At 46.7% G+C, this 26601-nt stretch overlaps 2 protein-coding genes across 5 annotated transcripts in view; one reads left to right on the top strand and one right to left on the bottom strand.

Annotated features, from left to right (window-relative positions):
- Positions 1-26601, bottom strand: part of WNT5B (Wnt family member 5B) — a 124058-nt gene that overhangs the window by 29260 nt on the left and 68197 nt on the right. The gene's annotated exons all lie outside the window — the stretch shown is intronic.
- Positions 21569-26601, top strand: part of FBXL14 (F-box and leucine rich repeat protein 14) — a 41794-nt gene continuing 36761 nt past the window's right edge. For 3 of the 4 annotated variants that reach the window (XR_010148234.1, XM_016922720.4, XM_016922721.4), the window contains exon 1: positions 21569-26513. Coding sequence is in view for 3 of the 4 variants with exons in the window: in XM_016922720.4 (XP_016778209.1) it covers positions 25362-26513 (1152 nt within the window). In the remaining variant the exon portion in view is untranslated. Of the gene's footprint in view, positions 26556-26601 lie in introns of all 4 variants that reach the window. The other variant, XM_016922722.4, reaches the window with a different exon arrangement.

Here is a 26601-nt window from a genome sequence, read left to right as displayed (position 1 = left end):
GTGCCTGGAGCAGTGTGAAAGTGACCAACTCATGCACTGTGAGAATAAATTCCACAAAGTAGGCAGAGCAGATCCCTAAGACTCTGGGTCCCTGTACAATTCCCAGAAATGGCAGATCTCAGATGACTCATCTTACTTGGAAAAGCACAATTTTCTCCCCAGGTATCAAGCAAAAGTCCACTGGAAGTCTTATTCTGTGCAGATGATAAGAAAGAGGAAGTTCCCTTCTCCTGAATACTAATAACATAGTTTTAAAATATGCTCTAGAAAAGAAGGCAGAAGTGTATAGGTCACAGGTCAGTGTGGTTTAGGAATTGTTTCAAGAGAACAAGGCTGTGGACTTTGTTTTCAAGGGCTGGAGGATTGAGGGGTGTTTAGATGCTCTTGTCTTGCAAGTAATCTATTTTCACCAGCTCTAGAGTTCTGGGGTATTGTACTATAGGGGAAAAACATTTATTTGTGCAATTGCTACTGTTTTCTGCAAATTCCTGTCTACTTAGAGTGAATGAAGTAAATAAATGGACTTCTAGATCACCACCAAGGGCAGGTGGATAACCTCTCCCGATGCCATGCGCTAATTAGAATAAAAATGTGTCTTGTGCTACCAAGTAGAAGTACTACTGTGTTTGCAAAATGCAGCGTATTTTTAAAGGACCTGGGGAAACCATGCAGCTTTTAAAACCAGGATCACCAATTGGCAGTCAGCTAGCTGTCTTTTCTTTTTTGGAGACATCGTCTCACTGTCACCCAGGCTGGAGTACGGTGGCATGATCACAGCTCACTGCAGCCTCGAACTCCTGGGCTCAAGCGATCCTCCCACCTCAGCCTCCTGAGTAGCTGGGACTACAGGTGTAAGCCACTGTGTCTGGTTAAGTTTTTAAATTCTTTTGTGGAGATGGGGTCTTCCTATATTGTCCAGGCTGGTCCTGAACTCCCGGCCTCAAGCAATCCTCCCTCCTAGGCTTCCCAAAGTGCTGCGATTACAAGCATGAGCCACTGCGCCCAGCCCAAGTGTCTTTGACTAACACAATGTTTACAAATCTTTGGAATATGAATGTCTTGGTGGGTGGCACACAGGTTCTCTAACTTTCCCAAATCCCCACTGCTCTCTGCTGTCTTTCTCCTGGCTACTTCACACTCATTCATTTTGGAATGTTTGGAGCATTCACAAGTCGTGTTCCAAAAGACTTTCAAATTTGCCATGCAGTTCTTTTTTCTTTTTCTTTTCTTTTCTTTTTCTTTTTTTTTTTTTTGAGATAGGGTCTCACTGTGTTGCTCAGGCTGGACTGCAGTGGTGTGATCATGGCTCACTGTAGCTCTGATCTCTCTGGGGTCAGGTGACCCTCCTACCTCAGCATCCTGAGTAGCTGAGACTACAGGCACATGCCACAATGCCCAGCTAATTTTTGTATTTTTTTGTAGAGTTTCACCATGTTGCCCAGACTAGTCTTGAACTCCTGGGCTCAAGCAATCCACCTGCCTCAGCCTCCCAAACTGCTAGGATTATAGGCATGAGCCAGCCCATCATGCTGTTCTTTAAAGGGACCTCAATATACCTATTACATATATATTTTATATATTACATATATGATAATCATTGTACTAAATGCATAGTCACCATTTATAAATCTGGATTTTCACAGGTGGTGTTTTCTGAAAGTAGTTATATTGACTCTTTTTCTAAGCAATTCTGTAATTCCACCCCAGAAACTAAGTTTAGATAAGAAGTTATGGCCTCACCTGATTCCATTCTTCTCGCTCTCTTGAGATCTTACTGAAGCTGTCAACCTTCTGCTTCAAAAATTAGCAATTTCCATTTGGAAGAATAGGATAATTGCTTCATTTTCGTAAACAGGCAGGAGATGAATGTTGCAATGAACGCAACAGCGGAAGGACAGCACCCCTGGGTCCACAGCACCTTCAACGGCGAGCCCCAGAGCCTGTCTTCATTAGTCAGGTACCCAGGGGCAAGCGGCAACACAGGGGCCATGGCTAGAGGGACTCTAAAGGCAGAGCGTAGCGGAGAGGCTGCAAGCAAATTCTCCTCGTCACTCACTGCTCATGCAGAAACGACACCTGGGTTTTTATCTGGGGGGAAACCAGTAGCTCTAAGTAATGTGGGTCCCTCTAATGCTGTCCCCAGCTGTCGCCCCTGTGTCTCAAACTGCTCCTTTGATTGTGTGGGGAAGACCTTCCAAATCCTTTGAGAGAAGAGGAACCAAGCAGCTTTCTAAAGAAAACCACAGGCAAAACAAGTTCACGCCCACTCAGGCACGGCACCAGTTCCTTCCTCACCGATGAGAACATTCAGAGCCAAGGTGGTCAGCTCTCCTGTCTCCCCCTCCAATGCTAAGCAGTTCACATTCCCTTTGCCAAAACTAGAGTCCCTGCTAGCAAACCTCAGACCAGGTTTGTGGGTCTCACAGGCCCTAGTTTTGAGAATTAAATAACTTCTGTGGCTGCCTCAGGCAAAAGCATGATCACCAAATTCAGGCCTGGGCAGGTTACAGAGGCTTTTGGTTCACCACCAAAATTCTTTATTTTCTTTTATGGCTCTGCCAGGCTTCTTTTCACGGAACTCCTGACCCTCTTGCTAAATTGCTCCCTCGGCTGCCTGTTTTCTTGGTGAAGGCTGCAATGATGGGGGTCAAGCTTGCTGTCTATGCTGCCCCAGCACGGGGCTCTGCAGAAAATGAAGGTAACACAAGGACAGCCTCTGGGAAGCACCTAGCATTCAGCAGGCACTCAATAAATGTTAACTGTTCATCATTTAACACATGCTTACTGTAGGTTTACTCAATACACAGTACTGTATAGGATATTCCAATCAATTAATAAAATGCTACTCTCCTAGGAACTCAATATCACTGCCCAAGATGGTAGCCACTGACCACACGTGGCTATTTAAATTAAAAATGAATTTAAATTAAATGTTCAGTTCCTCCATTGCAGAAGCCACGTTTCAAGGGCTCAGTAGCTACAAGTGGCTAGTGGCTATTGTTTTGGACAGCACGGATTATAGAACGTTTCCATGATCACAGAGAGCTTATGGACTGTCTCATAGTGCTGGTCTAGAGTGGAAGCCAGGCAAGAACACAAATCATCACTTGTACAAAACCGAAAGTTCCATTTGAAATCCATTGTTTAAACGTGGTGCAGTAGGAGCTTTAACAGAGTCACTTGCAAAGTACCATGGCACTCAAGGTAAGGGTAGCAAACTCTAACCTACCGCCCAGGAGCAAGACCCCACCTACCAGCCACGGAGACAACCATTTTCTATTCCAATGACAACCTATACTTCCATCATTGCAGGTAATCTTTAGGAAAAGCAGCCATTCTGCAATGACCTTGAGAGCAATTTCCCATGATCAGAACCAAATTGTTTGCTATTTTAAATTTGCTACTCAGAGTAAACGAAAAAGTTCAGACCCAGTGAAAATGCCAAAAAGTAATTGAAATGGAATTTTTTCTGTGACTCTTAATTCAAGTCAACTAATATTATTGAGCATCTATTAGGTCTTACTCAAAGTTGAGTAACAGGAACTCTTAGTTGAATAACTGGAATCTTGTAGAGGTGAGGCAAACATATGTGATTATAATATTTAGCAGGGCAATACGTTATAATGGAGGTATCAATTACTATCCAAACACCTGAGAAAGACTATGTCGTTCCAATGGTGGGGATGCTTTCTGGGGGTGATGGTATTTGAACGTGTCCCTAAGAGGACACACAGGATTCTCACAGCTGGAGATGGGAGAATGAGACCCGCCCAAGGAGCAAAGGCACAGAGGCCTGAAAAACGCATGACACATAGTTTCAAGTCCAAAATTCAACTTCAGAAAACAGAAAAGGGAAGGTGGAGAGAAAGAGAGACACAGAGAGAGAGAGAACCAAAGCCAAAATCTAAAGACAAACAAAAGTCATTAATTCTTCGTGAAGCAGAACCTTCCTATTGGGGCCCCCTTATAAGGAGTTTGGGCGTCTCTTGTCATCTGCAGGAGACATCCGAGGCATCTGAACAGGGGAGAGGCACCATCAGATGTGGATTTAGAAAAGCTCTGGTAATCGTTTGCTCCAGTAATGATGGATGGAGTGTGGAGGGTAAGCATCTGGAAGGTGGGAGCCCAGCTGGGAGGTCTGATTCAGTAGAAACACTACAAGGGGCAGAAGGAGAGCACTGTCAGCCTGAGTGGAAAGGAGACAAGGAGGTGTGGTCTGTGCCTTATGCAGCCAAGGGATGACAAATGTCCGCAGCTGGAACAAACCACCAGCACAGGCCTCGGGCCGCTGGCCTCTGGTCACTGCTGAACGGAGATGACGAGTCCTGACTATAGTCTATCCGCATGTGGCTTTGGGGAGGGCCCACTGTTTCTGTGGTCACCTCCCAAGCTGCACGAGACAGCTGGAGCAGGTGTGATCTCCACGGGATCCGGCTATCTTGTAAGCACAGGCCATGGATCAGAAAGAGTCACCACTCTTGAAAATACAAACAAGTTGAGACACATATCCCACCTTATTTTCAGGAATTTAGGAATTCCTAAATATTAGGATAAATTTAGGAATTCCTAAGATTCCTGAAGATTATCTGTAATATGTAAGAGATATATAACCCTCTTATTAAAATTAAGACAAAATCACGGTTAATAGTAGAAATAATTACTAATTATTTCCACCCTCCTGGGCACGTGTGTATTTGTCCAATAAGTTACTTCACTCTCATATGATGTCCTTCTCCTTTGGGCCCTCAAAGCCCATTGCAGCAGAGATCACTTGATGGTCACTAAAATTGCACGCCGCTGGACTACATTACCCAGCATCCACTGCACCAAGAGGTGGTCATGTGACTGGGTGCTATCTAAAGGTATGCTAGAAGAAGTGATGTCTGCAGCTCCCAGGCCTGGCCTCTAAAAATCTCCAACCAGGAGACCTCCAAGCTCGCTTTTCTTCTTTCAGCTTGATGCAGACAAGCATGGTGGCCTTCAAAACCAGGCCAAAGGTAGAGTGATAAATCAGAAGAAGCCCAAGCCCCAAAATTACCAGAGGGAGACCTGCCTGATAAGAATGAACATCTATTTTGGCTTTTACAGGGGCTAGAAATAAATTTCTATGATTCTAGAGCCAATTTACATTTGGGAGATTTGTTTGTTACAGGAACCTCAAGACCTTAACTAACACAACCTCTTACAACACTTATTCTGTTTTGTATTAGACTTACCTATATACGTTTTATCCCCCTTTTAGACTGTACATGCCTTATTTTTATTTGTAGTTGCTCAAGGGGTTTCAAGATTATCAAAGGGACATCAATTGTGCCAGGATTATTATCCCCATTAAACAGATCTAGGCTGGATGTGGTGGCTCACGCCTGCAATCCCAGCAGTTTGGGAGGCTGAGGTGGGAGGATCACTTGAGCCCAGGAGTTCCAGACCAGCCTGGGGAACATAGTGAGACCTGTATCTCTACAAAAATAAAAACATTAGCTGGGCATGGTGGTGCACACCTGCAGTCCCAGCTACTCAGGAGGCTGAGGTGGAAGGATCGCTTGGCCCAGGAGTTGGAGGTTGCAGTGAGCCACGATCATGCAGCTGCACTCCAGCCTGGGTGGCAGAGTAAGACTGTATCTCAAAAAATTTTTTTCTAAAGATGTAGAGGTATCCAGCCACTCGTTCATCTAAGGACAAAGAATAAATGAGGCAACAGTGCCTGATTTGAGGTCTCGGACATCCTGTCTGTCTGGAAAGACAGGGAAGCTCAACATCCTTGAGGTATTGAAAACAAAAAGTTTAATCCTATATGAAGCTATTTGCTGAGAGCAAGATCTAAATAAGAACTCATCATGTTTTACTAATGCAATTCCAGCCTCCGTACAACTGTGTGACCCTAGACAAGTCACACAACGTCTCTAGGTCCCAGCTTTCTCAGTTAGAAAATGATGGGGCATCCATCCTGGCGAACACGGTGAAACTCCACCTCTACTAAAAATACAAAAAAAATTAGCCGGGTGTGGTGGCGGGCACCTATAGTCCTAGCTACTTGGGAGGCTGAGGCAGGAGAATGTCATGAACCTGGGAAGCGGAGCTTGCAGTGAGCCGAGATTGCGCCACTGCACTCCAGCCTGGGAGACAGAGCGAGACTCCGTCTCAAAAAAAAAAAAAAAAAGAAAAGAAAAGAAAATGACAGGGCAGAGCCACATAAGCCCTAACGTCTTTTCCAGTCCTAACTTCTCTGTCATCTATTGACCAGTCAACCAATAGCTTGAACTGGACCATTAAGTTTGTTGGGCCATTCATTACTCTTTCAAAATAAGTTATTTTTAGAATTCCCAACCTTTCATGAAAGTCAAGTCTAATAAAACACTAAACTGAGTTTTAGCTTTAAATGACAAAAGCTAATTAAGATGTTTGGATATTATCATTTTAAAAAATTCTTTCTCACAATAGGGAAAAAATGCTATCAAATTTTAAACTGCCTTTCGTTGATCATTCGTGAGGGCATACATTTTTTAGGTGTTAACAAATCACTTGTCTTTCCTCTTTCACCGTTTTCTTAGTTCTAAAAGCAGAACACTCGCAGTAGGATAACAGGAGCCGTATCACTGCCCGCATGCTTTAGCCAGCGGCCAACTAAAGAGGACTAAAGTATTTTGCCCAGAATTGTCACCAGCTCAACCTACTTGGAATTGCAGGACTCCCAGCACTGGTTCAGCTCCGTGCCTCTCAGAGTATGCCTGCCTTTCATTATGTGTGAAATTCAATGGAATAAAAGTGGCTGCAAGCATAGCATTGTGGGGTTCCGTATTTATTCTCTTTCTGTGACAGCCGCATCCAATTTTCTCAGTTGAGAAGTCAAAGGGGTTACAAATTCCACGCAGGACCTGGAAATCCAGCTGAGCTGTTTGAGTTTTCTTCTACTTCTCCATGAATAAAGGTTCTACAGAAGGGCCCTAAACAAACAATGCTGCTAATGATGTGTGAGGCAGATGGTCCTCAAACTCAACTGGCCAGGGGGACGCTGGCTTTGCCTGGCTAACTCCAGTGCAAAAAATTGTTTTTGCCAAAGAAACCTTGTAACTAGATATGTGCTTAAATCACATAGAACGGAAGTGTTGAATCAGAAGGCATTTTTTTTTCCCTGCTGCTTTTCCGAACCTAACCATGCTTTGTGGCCACAGCACTGTCCTGAAATCACCCTCTGTTTCTAGGTGATACGGTGCTTGTGCAATGATTCAAATGATGGAAGGAAAAAAAAAAAAAAACTCCCTCCTCGCATCTGGGTTCTATCAGCAAAATAAAACAACACTGTTGGTTTCAAAAGCATTTAGAAATTTAGCTTAAAAAATAGGCTAAAAAACTGACAGAAAGAGAAATTCTAATGAGTACCCTCTGCAAAAAATGCCCAGTGGCCAATGTCCTAAAGTTCAAGTCCAGGAAACATGAGTAAGGGTCTCCAGCAGATCTCAACTGCTGAAGCAGGAATAAGGGAGGTGTGTTATCTGTCTCCTGCAAAAGGGCCTCATCCTTGCGGACGTTACTGTCTGGGATGGCTGGATCTGAGGCTCTGATACACCACAAATAAATGCATGCTATTGGCACACGGCATCACAGCGGTTTCCTTGTCTCCCGGGCTGCATAAGAAAAACCTCGCTTCTTCTACTCATATGTAAGCACATTCACTGTTCCATAGAAAGCCTATGCTCTGGGTGGCACCCACAGATGAAAGTGAGAACAGGAGCCAGGCATGGTGGCTCATGCCTGTAATCCCAGCACTTTGGGAGGCTGAGGCAGGCGGATCACAAGGTCAGGAGATCAAGATCATCCTGGCTAACACAATGAAACCCCATCTCTACTAAAAATACAAAAAATTAGCTGGGCATGGTGGCTGGTGCCTGTAGTCCCAGCTACTCGGGAGGCTGAGGCAGGAGAACAGCATGAACCTGGGAGGCGGAGCTTGCAGTGAGCCGAGATCACACCACTGCACTCCAGCCTGGGCGACAGAGCGAGACTCTGTCTCAAAAAAAAAAAAAAAAAAAGAAAGTGAGAACAGGAATGTAAAAATGCATCCCAATGACCGTCTCCAACTCACAATGACTGAACCCCTAGGAAAATCTCAGTGGTACAACGTATTCATGTTTGTGTGAAAAGAAACCACACACCCAACACTAAAAGCCAATATCAATAACCAAAAAGTCAATGGAAAACAGCGCAGTATAACATAGCCAGTATAATATGACCTGATTTGGTTCAGTAGGGAACAGCATGGGAAGGTATGTGGCAAATGATAAAACATTGCATTTTTCCAACATTAAGAAAACATTATCAAATACAGAGGCAAACCCAGAATGCCTTGTGCTCTTCACCCCAGCTCCTACGCAGCCCCAGACGTCTCCCCGTCTGTACATTAGAAACAATCTCCCTTTCCCCCTTCTTTCCCGCACTCACTGCCCACCCCAACACATATTTATTTTTAATTATTTTGAAAAAAAAAAATAAGAGACTAGGTCTCACTGAATTGCCCAAGCTGGTTTTGAACTCCTGGGCTCAAGTGATCTTCTCACCTTGGCCTCCCAAAGTTTTGAGATTACAGGCATGAGCCACCGCACCCGGCCCCCAACACATATTAACCAGAGAAAAATAATCAAAATTAAAGTCAATATTTATGGAGTGCTAACTGCATACTTTGTACTAGGGGCCGAGGGATGGGATGAACAGAGGCCTGGCAAGGTGAAGGGTAATGAAGAGAAACAAAATCCTTGCCCTACTTCAGCAGTGAAAGCAGCCAGGCCAGAAAAGGCCAGGGAAGGAGTGGTAATCACAGGCAAGAGAAGGTTGGAGCGTTCAGGGGTACGGCCATGCTCCCATCTGTGTAAAACTCTGGGCAGCAGCCACTGTAGAATCGGTCCCTGTTTGGTTACCCTGTTTGAACAAACAGACCTTGAGATAATTTGTGTGTACAGAAGTAAACTTTTCTTGACCCATTAAACCCCTTCTGACTTAAAAAATAAATAAATAAAAACTTTTTAAAATGGAAACAAAACACACAGAGTAAAACGCACAAGTCTTAAATGTACAGCTTGATGAGTTTCCACATATGCATAGACCCATGAAACTAAGACCCAGACCGAGATCCACCTAACCATGGGCAAACCAAATTGATATGCTGCAGATAAATGCAAGAGTAGAATCTAGTTGGATCTCTAATATACCTTTTAAAAGTTGTTGTAGCTGGGCACTGTGGTCCACGCCGGAAATCCCAGCATTTTGGGAGGCTGAGGCAGGTGGATCACTTGAGACCAGGAGTTAGAGACCAGCCTGGGCAATATAGGGACACCCTGTCTCTACAAAAAATTTTAAAATTAGCTGGGTGTGGTGGCGCATGCCTGTACTCCCAACTGCTTGGTAGGCTGGGGCAGGAGAATTGCTGGAGACCAGCAGTTCAAGGCTGCAGTGAGCCATGATTACACCACTGCACTCCAGCCTGAGCAACAGAGTGAGACCCTGTCTCAAAAAACAAAACAAAACAAAACAAAACAAAAAGAAAAAGAAATGAAAATATAAAAGTTGTTTTATTGTTGTTGTTTATTCTGATATTTAGAGACAGTTTACTCCTTCTGGGGGTTTGTGGGTGGGAAGTCAACTAACAAGGATCTAGGAAACACTAGGAAATATTCTCCCAGCAGGCAACACACACTCATTCAGGATAGTATTTTCCACTTGTTGGCCGGGCGCAGTGTCTCACACCTGTAATCCCAGCACTTTGGGAGGCCGAGGCGGGTGGCTCACTTGAGGTCAGGAGTTCGAGACCAGCCTGACCAACATGGAGAAACCCCGTCTCTACTAAAAATACAAAATTAGCCAGGCGTGGTGGCTGGCTGTAGCAGAACTACTCGGGAGGCTGAGGTGGGAGGATCACCCCAGGAGCCCAGGAGCCCAGGAGCCCAGGAGGTTGAGGCTGCAGTGAGCCATGATTATGCCATTGCACTTCAGCCTAGGCAACAGAGTGAGACCCTGTCTCAAAAAGAAAAAAAAAAAGAATTTTCTACTTGTTTAGGGATCTCTCAGGATCCCTAACATGTAAGAAATATTTAGGAAACCAGGCTCTGACTTACTGCCACCACGTATTTTGCATCCCTAATATTTAGTAACAGGGCGTGAAGCAGTTGACTTTTATATGTAATCTGGGCGCTTCCTCTTACATAACACCAGAAACTTCTCGTTCTCTCCAACTTTTTTTTCCGTTTGTAAGACATTTCTTTCCCATGGTAGGACAGTGACAGTTGACAATGCTTTTTTTCCAGATCTTCCATTCTTCTTTTTCTAGCTTTGTCTTAGAATTAAAATGAACAGTTTCAAAAATAAACTTGATTTTCTTTAAAAGAAAAAAACAAAACAAACAAAAACCCTTAGTTTGGAACACAACCCATGGTTGGAAGTGAACCACCTGCTCTCTCCCACAGCCATGGATAATTCAGTGTTACCCATGGGATTATGCTGGCCAAGGATTTCAAAATGCTCATATTTCAAGCACTTACTATCTTATACTATATAACACTGAAAAATACTAGTTAGCATATTAATTCATGTAGTAGCCCCAACTTTCTGTCAGTTTGTGACATCTTACAGGGTGTTTTTAATAAGCAATAGGTTTACAATGAAAGTTGTGATGGTCAGGATGTTAATATAGCATTAAGGAAGCAAATGTGTATTAAACTTTATTAGCAGCTCCTGGGCATTTCCTGTAGTGAAGCTTTACAGACTAAGACACGTTTCTGATTTAATCACAAGGCAAGCTGATTCAATTTTAGCTCTGCCAGCGGTGACAATTTCTTAGTATACTATTGTTTAAAGTATGCCCTACTTTTTAAAGTTTATAGATATAAAAGCAGGAAAACGGCTGAAAGAGGGATCCCAAAGATTGTGTTTTCCATTTTCCCATAGCCCTTCAGCAGCCATTGACATGCCTGAGGACATCCATCATCACTCCATTTGAAATTTCTCCTTTTCCTCCCTTTATTGCCGGAAGATCACTGAGCAACCCTAATCACACAGCAGTCTAAGTGATCAAACTTTTATGTACTGCAGCGAATTTCTTACCATTCCAATTGCTCACGAATTTATTGAAATATCAAGTAAAAAGGCAACAATAGGCCAGGTGCAGTGGCTCCTACCTGTAATCCCAGCACTTTGGGAGGCCGAGACGGGTGGATCACCTGAAGTCAGGAGTTCAAGACCAGCCTGGCCAACATGGTGAAACCCCGTCTCTACTAAAAATACAAAAAAAAAAATTAGCTGAGTGTGGTGGTACATGCCTGTAGTCCCAGCTATTCGGGAGGCTGAGGCAGGAGAATCCCTTGAACCCGGGAGGTGGAGGTTGCAGTGAGCCAAGATCGCGTCACTGCACTCCAGCCTGGGTGACAAGAGCGAGACTCCGTCTCAAAATAAATAAAGGCAACAATAGCAGATGACTGCAATCCTGAGTGTGCGCCTGGGTGAGGAGACTCAAAGACACTCGGCATGTCGGAGGAGAGATGCGTTCAACCTGAATTGTTCCCGTGACCCTGAGAAAGTGACTTCTCATTCTCTGCTTTATTTTCATTTGTAAACAAACAAAAAGCAGGCAAACAAAAAGCAACCATTGTCATTAAATGTCTACACAGTACTTTTGTTAAATATTTACACCTGCTTTGAGTGTCATCTGGTTACTAAGATTTGCTATTATGTGACAACTCTCATTTAGGTTCCCTGAACCAGTTAAATTAAGGAAATTAAGGAATTCTTTTTTTTTCTTTCTTTCTTTTTTTTTCTGAGACAGAGTCTTGCTCTGTCACCCAGGCTGGAGTGCAGTTGCGTGATCTCAGTTCACTGCAACCTCCGCCTCCCCAGTTCAAGCAATTCTGCCTCAGCCTCCTGAGTAGCTAGGATTACAGGTGTGCTCCACCACACCCAGATAATTTTTGTATTTTTAGTAGAGACAGGGTTTCACCATGTTGGCCAGGCTGATCCCGAACTCCTCACCTCGTAATCCACCTGCCTTGGCCTCCCAAAGTGTTGGGATTACAGGCGTGAGCCACTGCACCCGGCCCATTAAAGAATTCTTGATGGTTACAACAGTAGCCACTGATTTCTTATGTTAGTTACTTGAACTCTTTGGCCTTCAATAGTAAGTTAGTTAGTTAGTTTGTTAGTTTGTTTGTTTATTTTGAGACGGAGTCTTGCTCTGTCGCCCAGGCTGGAGTGCAGTTGCTCGATCTCAGCTGACTGCAACCTCCACCTCCCAGGTTCATGCGATTCTCCTGCTTCAGCCTCCTGAGCAGGTGGGATTACAGGCGTACACCATCACACTGGCTAATTTTTGTATGTTTAGTAGAGATGGGGTTTCACCATGTTGGCCAGGCTGATCTCGAACTCCTGACCTCAAGTGATCTGCCTACCTCGGCCTCCCAAAGTGCTGGGATTACAGGCGTGAGCCACCGCGCCTGGCCAAATAGTTTAAAAATAAAAAATAAACAACAAAGAATCTCACTGAAGCTTGAGATTGAAGCTCAGTCTGAAGCCCCAGGCAAGCTGTTCCAACTTTAGAGAAAATGTGGACAGGGTTTTCATGCCTCTTTAATTTCCTGCACACAAGGCGGAAGGTCAGTGCTTGGTGTTACTGACCTCTTTAGGAATGACTGGATTCAGGAAGGCAGTGGCATCATGTGACATAAAGGTGTGGTTTTATCTCAGAACCATCTTTTCTGGGGTGTGAAGAGTTAATGCTGGCAAGGCTGAGCCTTTGCTCTTCTGCCCCTTGAGACTCTGCTTGTTTTTTTTAAACCTTTAACCCTATCCTCTTGGCAGAAAAGGGGACCTGGCTGTGAACTCTGTAGCTGGGCTGATCCCTAAAGCTCCTCTGGGTCTGACATTATGTAAGAAATGTAAATGCTCTGACTCAGCCAGATAGGACTTTCCAGCAAAGCCTGGCCTGGCGCCAGCACCTTTTCAAAAAGGGAGCACCCTTCGCCCTGTGGCTCAGTCAGGCCTCGGGCGGCAGCGTCCCGCCGAACGCGGAGTTCCAAATCCGCTCTGAGTAAGACTGATCTTGATTCCCCCTTGTCTTCTGAAATATTTATCAACACGCGAAAGCCTCCGAGGATCCTGATAAAATGACCTTTACTGGCAGAGGGAACACAGCCCCGGGCTAGGCAGAAGCAGCCAAGTCAGCAGTCCACTCCACGGTGGTGAACGTTTGGAATTTAGGCAGCTCTAGGCCGCCTCTAAACCTGTGCCTACTTCCCTTGGAAAACAGAATTGAAAGTGCTTTAAAATATTGCTTCTCCACGCCCACTTCGGCCCTCAGTACTGACATTCTGGAAAGAGCTCTAGCTGCGGTAATCATCCCACCCCACAAACATAAAATGGCACTTGACAAAAATGGACACGCAAGAGCCTCCCCTTGAGAGCGTCTTCTCTTCTCTCCTCTCCAGACGCTGTGCCTGGCCTGCTCCTGCTTCCCCTTCTGCTCGGCAGGGTGCACTCATCATGAGTCCTAGTTGTACTTTTCACTCTTCCCGGGCCCTGGCACTCTCTTCATGCCCGGCCACACCCCGCTTTTCCCAGCACTGTCCCTCCATGCCAAAATCTCCCCGAAGTTCTGCTCCCGGGCTCTCACTGGGAAGAGAGGTCACCGACACCCGAGTGGGCTTTTCAAGGATAAAGGGCTAGTAGGGAAGTCACCGCTAGAGGGTGACATAATTACACACAAACACATTCCTGGTCCTGCGAGGCCACAGCCAGCTGTGGGCCTGAAGGCATGAAACAGATATCAGGATATCTACCCTGCAGTACACACACTCACACAGGCGCGCACACACACACACTCTGTCTCTCACATACACTCACTCACACACACACACACCCTCCCCCACACACTCTCTCTCCCACACACACCCTCCCCCCACACACTCTCTCCCACACACACCCTCCCCCCACACACTCTCACCCCACACACTCTCACACACACACACTCACACACACACTCACTCTCTCTCACCCCCCCACACTCACCCCACACACACACTGTCTCTCACATACACTCACTCACACACACACCCTCCCCCCACACACTCTCACACACACACCCTCCCCCACACACACACACACCCTTCCCCACACTCTCACACACACCCTTCCCCACACACTCTCTCACACACCCTTCCCCACACACTCTCTCACACACACTCTCACACACACCCTTCCCCACACACTCACACTCTCACACACTCTCACACACACACACACACTCACCCCACACACTCTCACACGCACACCCACACACTCTCACACACTCACACACACTCACCCCACTCACACACCCCTCACACACACTCACCCCCACACACTCACACACCCCACACACACTCTCTCACACACACACCCACACACACTCTCACACACACACACACTCACCCCCCCTCAAACACACACTAACCTATTTTGGCTAGCAAACCAACCAGAGCCTTCGAGTGTCTTCCATGATCACCACGCCTCACCGTGACCAGGTCCCGCTCACAGTATGGTCAATATCACACTCACTGTTAACTCTTTTTTTTTCCCAAGCCAAAGGTACTTTATGAGGAGTTGTTCAAATACACAATGGGACAGCAGTACTCCTAACAAGCAAAACATACCACACATTTACATGGCGCTTTAAAGATCTCAAAACATATTTGCACATCTTTTTTTCCTTTTATTTTCAGTCGACATGTAAAAATTGTACACATTTATAGAGCACAGAGTGCTATTTCTATCGATGTATGCTATGTGTAATGGATCCAATCAGTGTAATCAGCATATCCACCACCTCGAAAACCATTTCTTTCTGTTGGGAACACTGAAAATCCTCTCTTCTAGCTTTTTGAACAAATAAAATAAATTGTTAACTATATTCGCCCTACAGTGCTTTAGAACACTAGAACTTATTCCTCCTGTCTAGCTGTAATTTTACATCCATTAACCAACCTACTCCTGTCCTCCCCTCCCTGCTGCACTTCCCAGCCTCTTTCTTTCAGACAGGGTCTCCCTCTGTTACCCAGGCTAGAGTGCAGTGGTGTGATCATACCTCACTGCAGCCTCGACCTCCTGGGCTCAAGCAATCCTCCCATCTTAGCCTCCAGAGTAGCTGGGATCCCTGGTGCGCACCACAATGCCAGGCTAATTTTTGTATTTTTGTAGAGATGGGGGTCTCCACATGTTGCCCAGGCTGGTCTCGAACTCCTGACCTCAAGTGATCCACCCGCCTTGGCTTCCCAAAGTGCTGGGATTACAGACGTGAGCCACAGTGCCTCACCCCTACTTCTGTTTCTATGAGCTCAGTTGTTTTTAGCTCCCACACATGAGTGAGAACATGTGGCATTTATCTGTCTGTGTCATGGACCTCTCTTTACGTGGCATCATAGAGTAACTGCATCCTAGCAAGGCGGACTGCTAAACTTACACTGTTAACACAGCAAAGCATGGTGGCTGGGATGTGGGCTCTAGATCCAGATCACAGAATTCAAATTCCAGTTCGGCCAGCTGTTTGGTCTTGAGCCAGTCCCTTCTCTGGGCTGTACTTTCCTCATCTGTAAAATGGAGATAGTAAAGAACCCTCTTCATAGGCTCTAAAATGAGCTGCTGTCACAATTAGGGAAGTTCATAATGTAAAGACCTTAGAAGAAGGCCTACTGCTCAATCAACGCTCTGTAAACATTAGGCTGTTCTCATTACGGTCTGTCACCGCAGTAGGAGGTTACACACATTACCCCAGCCAACCCTCACAAAACTCCCAAGATTTGGAAATCACTAGTTCCATTTCATAGATGAGACAATTGAGGCTCTTAGTGTTTAAATAACTTGTCCAAAGTCATAGAGCTAATAAGTGACAGAGTCAAGATTTTACCCTAGAATTCATCTGACTGTAAAGCCTAAGTTCTTTTCACCATACCACTGGAGAAAATTTCAACCTTTGTATCAGAGGAGCTTATGATCTAAAAGACAGAAGATGGAGGGGGGCGGGGGACTATAGTTTTGTCCTACACGATTTTAATTTTGCCAAAAAAGAGAGAGCTTTTAAGAAGTATAATTTAACAAAAGTTTTAAAGAAGGAAAAAAAAAAAAGGTGGGTACTAGGAGGTTCTACCAGTGATTCTCAGTTCTGTGATCCCCAGTTCCCAGGTGATGCTGACAGCAATGTGAGAAACGCAAATTCTCAGGCCTCTCCCCAGATGTCCTGCATCAGGAAGCCCTCGAGTTTATTCTGATGCCTAGTCAAGCTTCAGAATCACCACGCTAAGCAAAAGAAAGAGTAACAGTTGGGCCAGGCGTAATGACTCACGCCTATAATCCCAGCACTTTGGGAGGCTGAGACGGGTGGGTCACCTGAGGTCAGGAGTTCAAGACCAGCCCGGTCAACATAGTGAAACCCCCATCTCTACTAATAATACAAAAGTCAGCCAGGCGTGGTGGCAGGTGCCTGTAATCCCAGCTACTCGGGAGGCTGAGGCAGGAGAATCGCTTGAACCCGGGAGAAGGAGGTTGCCGTGAGCCGAGATCATGCCACTGCACTCCAGCCTGGGCGACAAGGTGAGACTCTGTCTCAAAAAAAAGAAAGAGTAAGAGTTGGTAGCGAAACCATAGGTCCAAGGCCACAGGACGGATGGATGTCTGGCAGAAGAGGAGTTCTGGACTATTTCTTTGCGCATGAATGGAACATGCTACCCTTCCTGACTTACAGAGGAGAAGGTAAGATGCAAGCAGATGGCTGGCTCTACCTGAAAGATCATTCTCTTATGCGCCTACACTTTTGTTATGTTTCCAGTCCTTGAACCTGTACATTTCTTTTTCTTTTTGAGAGAGTCTCGCTCTGTCACCCAGGCTGGAGTGCAGTGGAGTGATCTTGCTCACTGCAACCTCCACATCCCAGGTTCAAGCTATTCTCCTGCCTCAGCCTCCCGAGTAGCTGAGATTACAGGCACCCACCACTACGCCCTGGCTAATTTTTTGTATTTTTAGTAGAGACGGGGTTTCACCAAGTTAGCCAGGCTGGTCTCGAATTCCTGACCTTGTGATTCGCCTGCCTCGACCTGCCAAAGTGCTGGGATTACAGGCATGAGCCACTGCGCCCAGCTTCGAACCTGCACATTTCTTTAAAACAGGAAGTACAGTTTTAAAAAAGTGTCACTGTCAGTAAATGTACATCTGTATAATTCTGAGGCACATCTGTAAGGGTTTTTTTTTTTTTTTCTTTTTCAAAGTGCATCTTTATAAAAGAAAAAAACAAAAACAGCATTTACTAGGTCCCTACTATGTGCCGGGCATGCACTAGGCCCTTCCTTTCTCGTGGATGTTTTCTTAACGCATCTCACCACAGCTCCGTGAACGACAATCACTTTCGTTTTATAGATGAGGAAATTGAAGCTCAAAGAATTGAGTGACTGTGCCATAGGTCATGCAACAGACTACAGTGGGAGGGCAAGGATTCAAACACACAGCTTCAGACTCCAAGTGTGGTGTGAACGCAGCTCACGGGAAATGGGAACAGAAAGCACGGGCATGTAGGGGAGAGTCACACGTGGACGCCACAGGCAGGACACCCTGAACTTCCCTCTTTTTCCATCCTTGTCTGGTTCTATTGTTAGAGAGAAGAATGGGGCAAATGAGGAGAGAGCTGACTAAAACAAATTTTTTTTTTTGAGGCAATCTCGGTTGTAAAAACAGTTGCAAAGTCCAGACCATGAATTAAAATTTTCTGAATTTAGATACTGAATTTCCAATTCCAGATACATAAGAGTTAAAATAAAGGTTTCTCTTTTTTCTCTCTCTCCTCTCTCTCTCTGTTACCCAGGCTGGAGTGCACTGGTGTGATCACGGCTCACTGCAGCCTCGACCTCCTGGGCTCAAACTATCCTCCTACCTCAGCCTCGTGAATAGCTGGGACTACAGGTGCGCACCACTGTGTCTGGCTAATTTTTTAAATTTAATTTTGTAGGGATAGGGTCTCCCTGTGTTGCCCAGGCTGATCTCGAACTCTTGGGCTCAAGTGATCCTCCCACCTCAGCCTCCCCAAATGCTGGGATTACAGGAATGATCCACCGTGCCTAGCCAGATCTCTTATTCTTGGGAAAAATAAAAGCCAAGAATTCTTTAGGGAAGTGATTTTTTAGATTTTTTAGATTAACTGATGCCTCAATATGGAAGATCCATAACAATGTATGACAATACATGGTTGCTATTGTAATGTTCTTATTTTTTTCTAAACAATATAAATCTTCAGCCTATTCTCTAAAAAAATTTCCACTATAATGTAGTGATATTCTTCCCATCAACACCTATTCAAATTCTAGGTTTCACTATGGATCCTCCAAACTGAGAACTTTATTTCTATCACTCTGCTGGCACTTATAACACTAACAAATACTGTCACTGTCACAGGTATTTTCTAGCTCACCTGCTGGATCCCAAGTTCTTAAAGGCAAAAACGTAATCTTCTACATCTTTGTTTATTTCATAGCACAAAGCAATGTATATAATTTGTATTAATATTTTCCTGAATTTTTTTTCTTGAGAGATGGTCTGGCTCTGTCACCCAAGCTGGAGTGCAGGGGGGCAAGCACAGTTCACTGTATATAATTTGTATTAATATTTTCCTGAATTTTTTTTCTTGAGAGATGGTCTGGCTCTGTCACCCAAGCTGGAGTGCAGCGGGGCAAGCACAGTTCACTGCAGCCTTGACCTCCTGGCCCAGCGGTCTTCCCGCTTGCCTCAGCCTCCTGACTAGCTGGGACTACAGGTGCATGCCATCACGCCTGGCTAATTATTTTTATTTTTATTTCTTGTAGAGATGGGACCTTGCTATGTTGCCTAGGCTGGTCTCAAACTCTTGGGATCAAGCAATCCTCCCACCCTGGCCTCCCAGAGTGCTGGGATTACAGCCACCCTGCCCAGCCTGAATGATTGAATAACTTGAAAACCCGTCTTTCTAAGTGTTCGGTGACCTGGAAATGGCTACATTTACAACACACTTTATTTTCCTAGAGTTGTTCTATCTACCTGTTTTGTAACAAGAACCTAAGGTGTTTGTCAACATTGAACAAACAATACCTGATATCTGAGATTATTCTATTACCGTATTTCTAATTCTTTGGTTGGGTGCCTGAAACTACAAAAACACCTATTATAGTTAACACTCAAAAGTTGCAAGCAACAAATTACAAATGGCAACCCGATTTCAAGAGTAAAAGGGTGTGACCATCCATCGGGCGTGAATAGTAATAGCACAGCACCCCCTTTCACCTCCGTGGGTTTCCCAGTGTGGACAATATAGCACACATTCACCCTCACGGGAAGGCTCTGGCTACCCAGATCACAAGCCCTTATTTTTACGGTAGTGGATAAAGATGATCCTAAGCCTACATTTACAAGATACAGCAAGCTAATAATTTGGGGGAACATCTCAAATATCTCAGGGGGTTCCTGGCAATCTGTTGATGTGAGAATACTTTTCACCTATTTTTCTCTCTTTTTTTCTATCTTTATTTCAAAATGTTTGTCCTGCTAAAATCTTTTAAAAATTTTTAATTGTAAAGTACACATAACATAAAATTTGTCATCTTAACCTTTTTTTGTTTGTTTGGTTTTGGTTTTTTTAGACGAAGTTTTGCTCTTATTGCCCAGGCTGCAATGCAATGGCACGATCTTGGCTCACCGCAACCTCCACCTCCCGGGTTTAAGTGATTCTCCTGCCTCAGCCTCCCGAGTAGCTGGGATTACAGGCATGTGCCACCACGCCCGGCTAATTTTGTATTTTTAGTAGAGACGAGGTTTCTCCATGTTGGTCAGGCTGGCCTCAAGCTCCTGACCTCAGGGGATCTGCCTGCCTCAGCCTCCCAAAGCACTGGGATTACAGGCGTGAGTCACCACGCCCGACTAATTTTGTATTTTTAGTAGAGACGAGGTTTCTCCATGTTGGTCAGGTTGGTCTCCAACTCCTGACCTCAGGGGATCTGCCTGCCTCAGCCTCCCAAAGCACTGGGATTACAGGCGTGAGTCACCACGCCCGACTAATTTTGTATTTTTAGTAGAGACGAGGTTTCTCCATGTTGGTCAGGTTGGTCTCCAACTCCTGACCTCAGGTGATCTGCTCGCCTCAGCTTCCCAGAGCGCTGGGATTACAGGCGTGAGCCACCGCACCTGGTCCATCTTTAAGTGCGTAGCTCAGAAGTGTTAGGTATATTCACAACATTGTGCAACCAATTTTCAGAACTTTTCCATCTTGTAAAACTGAAACTCTATACCCATTAAACAACTCCCCATTCCACATCAGCCCTCTCCCCAGCCCCTAGCAATGATTATTTTTTCTGTTTCTATAATTCTGACTACTCTAGATACCTCATATAAGTGGAATTGTACAGTAGTTGTCCTTTTGTGACTGGCTTACTAACTTAGCACAGTGTCCTTAAGGTTCATCCATGTCTTACTATGTGTCAGAATCTCCTTCCTTTTCAAGGCGGCATAATATTCCCTTGTGAGTATATACCACGATTTCTTTATCCATTCATTTGTCAATGGACATTCGGGTTGCTTCTAACTTTTGGTATTACGAATATCATTACTATGAACATGGATGTACAAATAGCTCTTCGAACCCCTGCTTTCAATTCTTTTAGGTACATACCTAGAAACAGAATTGCTGAATCATACGGTAGCTCTATTTTTAATTTTTTGAGAAATGGCCATACCATTTTCCATAGCAGCTGCACAATTTTTTATATTAGAGATGGGGTCTTGCTATGTTGCCCAGGCTGATCTTGAACTCCTGGGCTCAAGCAATCCTCCCGCTTCAGTCTCCCAAAGCGCTGGAATTACAGGTGTGAGCCACTGTGCCTGGCCCACAACTTTACATTCTCACCCACAGTGCACCAGGATTCTACTTTCTCCAGATCCTCACCTATACTTGTTATTTTCTGTTTTATTAATAGTAGCTATCCTTATTGATATGAGGTGGTATCTTACTGTGGCTTCCATTTGCATTTCCCTAATGACTAATGATGTTGAGCCTCTCTTCATGTGCTGTGGATCACCTGTGTATCTTCTTTGGAGAAATGTCTATTTAAACCCTTTGCCCATTTTTAAATCGGGCTTTTTTTGGTTGTTGTTTCTGCTTAAATCTTTTATTTGCAATCAGTGAATCAAATCCTCACCCTCTCTTATCTTTAATATTCTGTCACGAAGAAGTGTCGAGAGAGATGCTCTCCTACTTAGAAATACTGAGCAACAGAATGAATGTTACTCTCAAGAAACCTTGAAGTTGGAAAGGCAGCATTTTATTATAAACCTCAGATTACTAATGGCTGCCCAGAACTCTCGAAGAAGTTTCGATATGTATGAAGTCTTTCATAAAGAGATTATTATTTATATTATCCATCTCATTCACTTCAGTTCAACAACATTGACAAAATGTCTACTACATAGCAGGCATTGTGCCATAGATACACTAGAGTTCAAGGAAAATAGACACAAAATATTTTAACTTTTTTTTTTTTTTTTTGACAAGGTCTCTTGCTCTGTCGCCCAGGCTGGAGTGCAGTGGCACAGTACCAGCTCACTGCAACCTCTGTCTCCTGGGTTCATGCGATTCTCATGCCTCAGCCTCCCAAGCAGCTGGGATTACAGGCATGTGCTGCCATGCCCGGCTAATATTTTCATATTTTTTTTAGTAGAGACGGGGTTTCACCATGTTGGCCAGGCTGGTCTCGAACTCCTGGCCTCAAGTGATCATCCCGCCTCGGCCTCCCAAAATGCTGGGATTAGAGGCATGAGCCACTTTGCCCGGCCTATGTTAACTCCTCTGACCCAACCCATAAACTAGGCTCTGGGCCACTATTTTTGGAGATATATATACTTGAATGAGGAGTTAAAAGCTACAGAGCTCTTCTGATCTTTCCTGCCAGGTCTTCCCCTTCTGAAGGAGAAAGTATGAATCCTTAGGTAAGCCTGATCTTTGGGTTGGGCCTCTCAATTTTCCCACCCTACCCAGGTGAAAAGCACATTCCATCTGAAAAATCTAGAATTAAAAAAAAAATTCTTTGTAAGGCTTTGGAGAGACTCCCTACACAAGGCTATCATTTCTGCTTTTAAATAGGCTAGTTAAAAAAACTTATGGTTGCAACTTGTTAAATCATATACAAAAATCTCAACCAGTTTTAAAAATATGAAGAGCAAGCCACAGGATTTTCTACATTGGTATACATCTTTGCCAGACAATCAGAGTCTCCTGTCTATACATACTCTTCATATATTTTTGTGTCCTAAGTCTGAGCATAAACCAAAGCTCCCAGGAAGTTATTGTACTCGAAGTTATTCTTAATATCTGGAGCCTGCATTAGGAACAATGTATAATTGTTCCATGGGCTAAGGAGACAGTATGCTAGGCTCTTGGCCTCACAGAGTGTTCCTACTGGAAAGGTCCCTGAAGATTACCTAGTCAAATCACCCTGGTGTTACACAAGGAAACCGAGACCTAGAAAGGAGAGTCGTTTCCTCAGTAGCATAAAGTCACCAGGTGTTCAGATTCTGCATAGGGCTCATTCTACGCCCTAGTTCCTTTTCCCCGGGAATGCTTTTTCTGTGACGCTTCTTGATGCTATATTTTCCTATTTATTGAAGGTGAAAATAGTCATATTGCTGAAAATCCTTATAATATATACTTGAGTGCCTTAAATAAAAGGCTCTGTGTTAATAAGATTCTAGAATTCAAGAAAAACTGTTGCTAGAACGAGGACCAGATGGCCAACTTCTAGAGAAAGTGCTTCCAGACACCTCTGAATGACTCTTCAGATTTGAGAACAAGGGCCTTTCTAGAGAAGGAAAACCATTAGGCTCCTTCTTAGTCCGAGGCTGGTCAGGCCCCTTGTCTAAAATTCCCCCTAAATGTGTGGGGTACTTTGTTTTTTATTAAGCAGGATTAAGTTACACTAAGGTGCTTTGGATTAAGGCCTTGACATCAACCCAAACACATCTAGGTGCACAGAACAATCAAAAAGTGACTTTCACGCAGAATTTAAGGTAAACGTTTAGGCAGAAGTGACTGAGAAAAATAAAAGCCTAGATAACCCCCAGGAGAAGAGTGAAGCCCAGGCATACCCCAGAATCGTGACACTTAGTGCCACCGTACATCTGGATGTACTGGATGACTAACAGTACAGTCTATTTTTTCAAGAAGGTTATAAAAATCTATGGGCTTTACACTGCGTGTAATGTGGGTGAGGTAACAAGCTGGCGAGAATTTTTGCTTCTGCATTTCCTGATTTAGGAAAGAGGAGTGGTAGGGGTGTAAAAGGTGTATTATGCCTATTACTGAATCTGTATGTATTTGGTCTAATAGTGGTTGCTTGGGCAAAATTTACTCTCCTACACTGAATATGGAACCCCTTCCAAATCTTGTTCAGGTTCTCAGAGAATCAATGAAACCATTTTCCCTTTCTGATAAATCCGCTTGTCTTGTATCTAGTTGTGTGGATCCATAAATTAAAATACAGAGGATCATTTTCTCTGATCCAAAAATTCTTGGTTTGGGGGCAGTTAAAATGAAACTTCTGAAATTCTATCCTTAGTACGGACATTTAGGACCCAGGGGCTACATCCTAGAATGGAATTGTGCCCTGCTTCCATAAAACAGTTGATAAACCAACAGACAGGACTGGATTGTCTTAAACCAAGTTCAACTGTCATTCCATTTTAATCAAAAAGTAAATTGGATTCAGCATATACGAATATATTCACTGTCAGTACAACTGAGCCATACAACTGATAGTCTAAGGCTGATGACAAAGAGAAAGCTCCTAAAACAAGGCTTAGGGGAAGGCTGTTCCCCTGTAAGCAAAGCGGGCTGAGGGCACTGGTGGCGCAGCAGCGTTCAGAAGTAGAGGGAAGTTTTGATGTATCAAGTACCGAGGGAAACACACACAGCGTGTCTGGAAACCATCAGAAGATGCTAGAAGGAAGTAGTCATGGATAATTCTAGAAATTTCTAGAACACCGACTGGAGGGGGTCATGGTTTCAGATGAGTACAGCCGAGTTTCTCTCCAATTTAAGACACAAGACCGGAGAAAAAGGAGTCGTAGTAAACAGCCCCAACCGGGGGAACAGGGGGTGTGATAATGAGGCGTTAAGGGGCATTAGGGACAGTAAGAAAAGGAGAGTTGGGGTGACGATTATTGAGCACTGCTATAGGAGGAGGCTCTCGCAGGGATAATCAAGGGAGAGGGGTGTGAAATAAGGGTAACGAATTGTAGGGGTAAACTGTGTGAAGGGGCTGCGCAGACTTCAGCAGCAAAGAAAAAGAAGGAACGGGGCTGGGGCGTGGCCCAGAGAGGGAACGGCTCAATAACGGGCTACCGGGTGAAAAGAAGCCGGGTGGGGAGGCGCTCTGCTGACAGCTGCCGCTCCCCCATGGCGCCCACAGGGTTAAAAATCAGGGGCCACGGGACCAGGCCGAACTCGGTTTCCAGGGCAACGGCTCCACAGTTCCGGCAGCGCAGGCCCGTACCATTGCGCGGGCGCGGGGGAGCGGGAGCGGCGGAGGGGACGCGCTGCAGGGCGGCGGAGCCGGGGCCGGCCCGGGCGCTACCAAACGCACGGCCCGCCTGCTCGCCCGGGGTCTGCGCCGAGCCGCGCTCCGGCCGGACGGCCGCGGCGTCCTTGGTGCGGGGGCCGGCAGCTCCCAAGTGGCCGCGGACGGCGGGGGAGAAGGAACGCACGCCGCCGGCCGGGATTGGCCTCCTGGTCCCCCCGCCTGGGCGGCGGAGTGCGGGCGGCCCGGGGCTGGGAGGTTTGAAAAGCGGGCGAGAGACAAAGGCAGCAGGAAGCCTCCTCCGCGCCCGGAGCCCGTGCGCCCGGCCCCCGGGGTCCCCTCGCCGCCCGCCGGCCCGCGGAGCAGCGGCGGCGGCAGGAGGCGGAGGATGCGGCAGGGGGCGTGGGCGCGGCGGCGCGGGCGGAGCGGCGCGGCCCGGGCGCGGCGTGGGTAGAGCCGAGGCGGCGGCGGCGGCGGCCGGCCTCCGGGAGCGAGAGCGAGGCGCCTTCCCCGCCCGGGATGTGAGCGCCGTGCGGAGCCCGGGGCGGGGGAGGGCCGGGCCGGCGGCGCAGCCGGCAGGAAGGAAGGACGGACGGACCAGGAGGAGGAGCGGCGGCGGCGGCCGGAGCCGGAAGGCGGGGAGGGGCCGGCCGTTGGGCCCGAGGCGGCGGCGGCGGCGGCGGCTGGGGAGAAGCGCTCTCGTCGCCTGCCCGAGGCCGGAGCGGCGGGGCCCGCGCCTCCTCCCCCCAGCGCCGCGGAGGGGGGAGGAGGAAGATGGAGACCCACATCTCATGCCTGTTCCCGGAGCTGCTGGCCATGATCTTCGGCTACCTGGACGTCCGGGACAAGGGGCGCGCGGCGCAGGTGTGCACCGCCTGGCGGGACGCCGCCTACCACAAGTCGGTGTGGCGGGGGGTGGAGGCCAAGCTGCACCTGCGCCGGGCCAACCCGTCGCTGTTCCCCAGCCTGCAGGCCCGGGGCATCCGCCGGGTGCAGATCCTGAGCCTCCGCCGCAGCCTCAGCTACGTGATCCAGGGCATGGCCAACATCGAGAGCCTCAACCTCAGCGGCTGCTACAACCTCACCGACAACGGGCTGGGCCACGCGTTTGTGCAGGAGATCGGCTCCCTGCGCGCTCTCAACCTGAGCCTCTGCAAGCAGATCACTGACAGCAGCCTGGGCCGCATAGCCCAGTACCTCAAGGGCCTGGAGGTGCTGGAGCTGGGAGGTTGCAGCAACATCACCAACACCGGCCTTCTGCTCATCGCCTGGGGTCTGCAGCGCCTCAAGAGCCTTAACCTCCGCAGCTGCCGCCACCTTTCGGATGTGGGCATCGGGCACCTGGCCGGCATGACGCGCAGCGCGGCGGAGGGCTGCCTGGGCCTGGAGCAGCTCACGCTACAGGACTGCCAGAAGCTCACAGATCTTTCTCTAAAGCACATCTCTCGAGGGCTGACGGGCCTGAGGCTCCTCAACCTCAGCTTCTGTGGGGGCATCTCGGACGCTGGCCTCCTGCACCTGTCGCACATGGGCAGCCTGCGCAGCCTCAACCTGCGCTCCTGTGACAACATCAGTGACACCGGCATCATGCATCTGGCCATGGGCAGCCTGCGCCTTTCGGGGCTGGATGTTTCGTTCTGTGACAAGGTGGGAGACCAGAGTCTGGCTTACATAGCCCAGGGGCTGGATGGCCTCAAGTCTCTCTCCCTCTGCTCCTGCCACATCAGTGATGATGGCATCAACCGCATGGTGCGGCAGATGCACGGGCTGCGCACGCTCAACATTGGACAGTGTGTGCGCATTACGGACAAGGGCCTGGAGCTGATCGCTGAGCACCTGAGCCAACTCACCGGCATAGACCTGTACGGCTGCACCCGAATCACCAAGCGCGGCCTGGAGCGCATCACGCAGCTGCCCTGCCTCAAGGTACTCAACCTGGGACTCTGGCAGATGACGGACAGTGAGAAGGTCAGGTGAGGGCGGCAGCACCAGCTCCCCTTGTCCCGCCCTGTTC

The sequence above is a fragment of the Pan troglodytes genome, chromosome 10 (genome assembly GCF_028858775.2).
Source record: "Pan troglodytes isolate AG18354 chromosome 10, NHGRI_mPanTro3-v2.0_pri, whole genome shotgun sequence".
In the NCBI taxonomy this organism is placed as follows: domain Eukaryota; kingdom Metazoa; phylum Chordata; class Mammalia; order Primates; family Hominidae; genus Pan; species Pan troglodytes.
The sequence above is the reverse complement of the archived record's forward strand: the minus strand, read 5'-3'. Positions and strand labels throughout refer to the sequence as shown.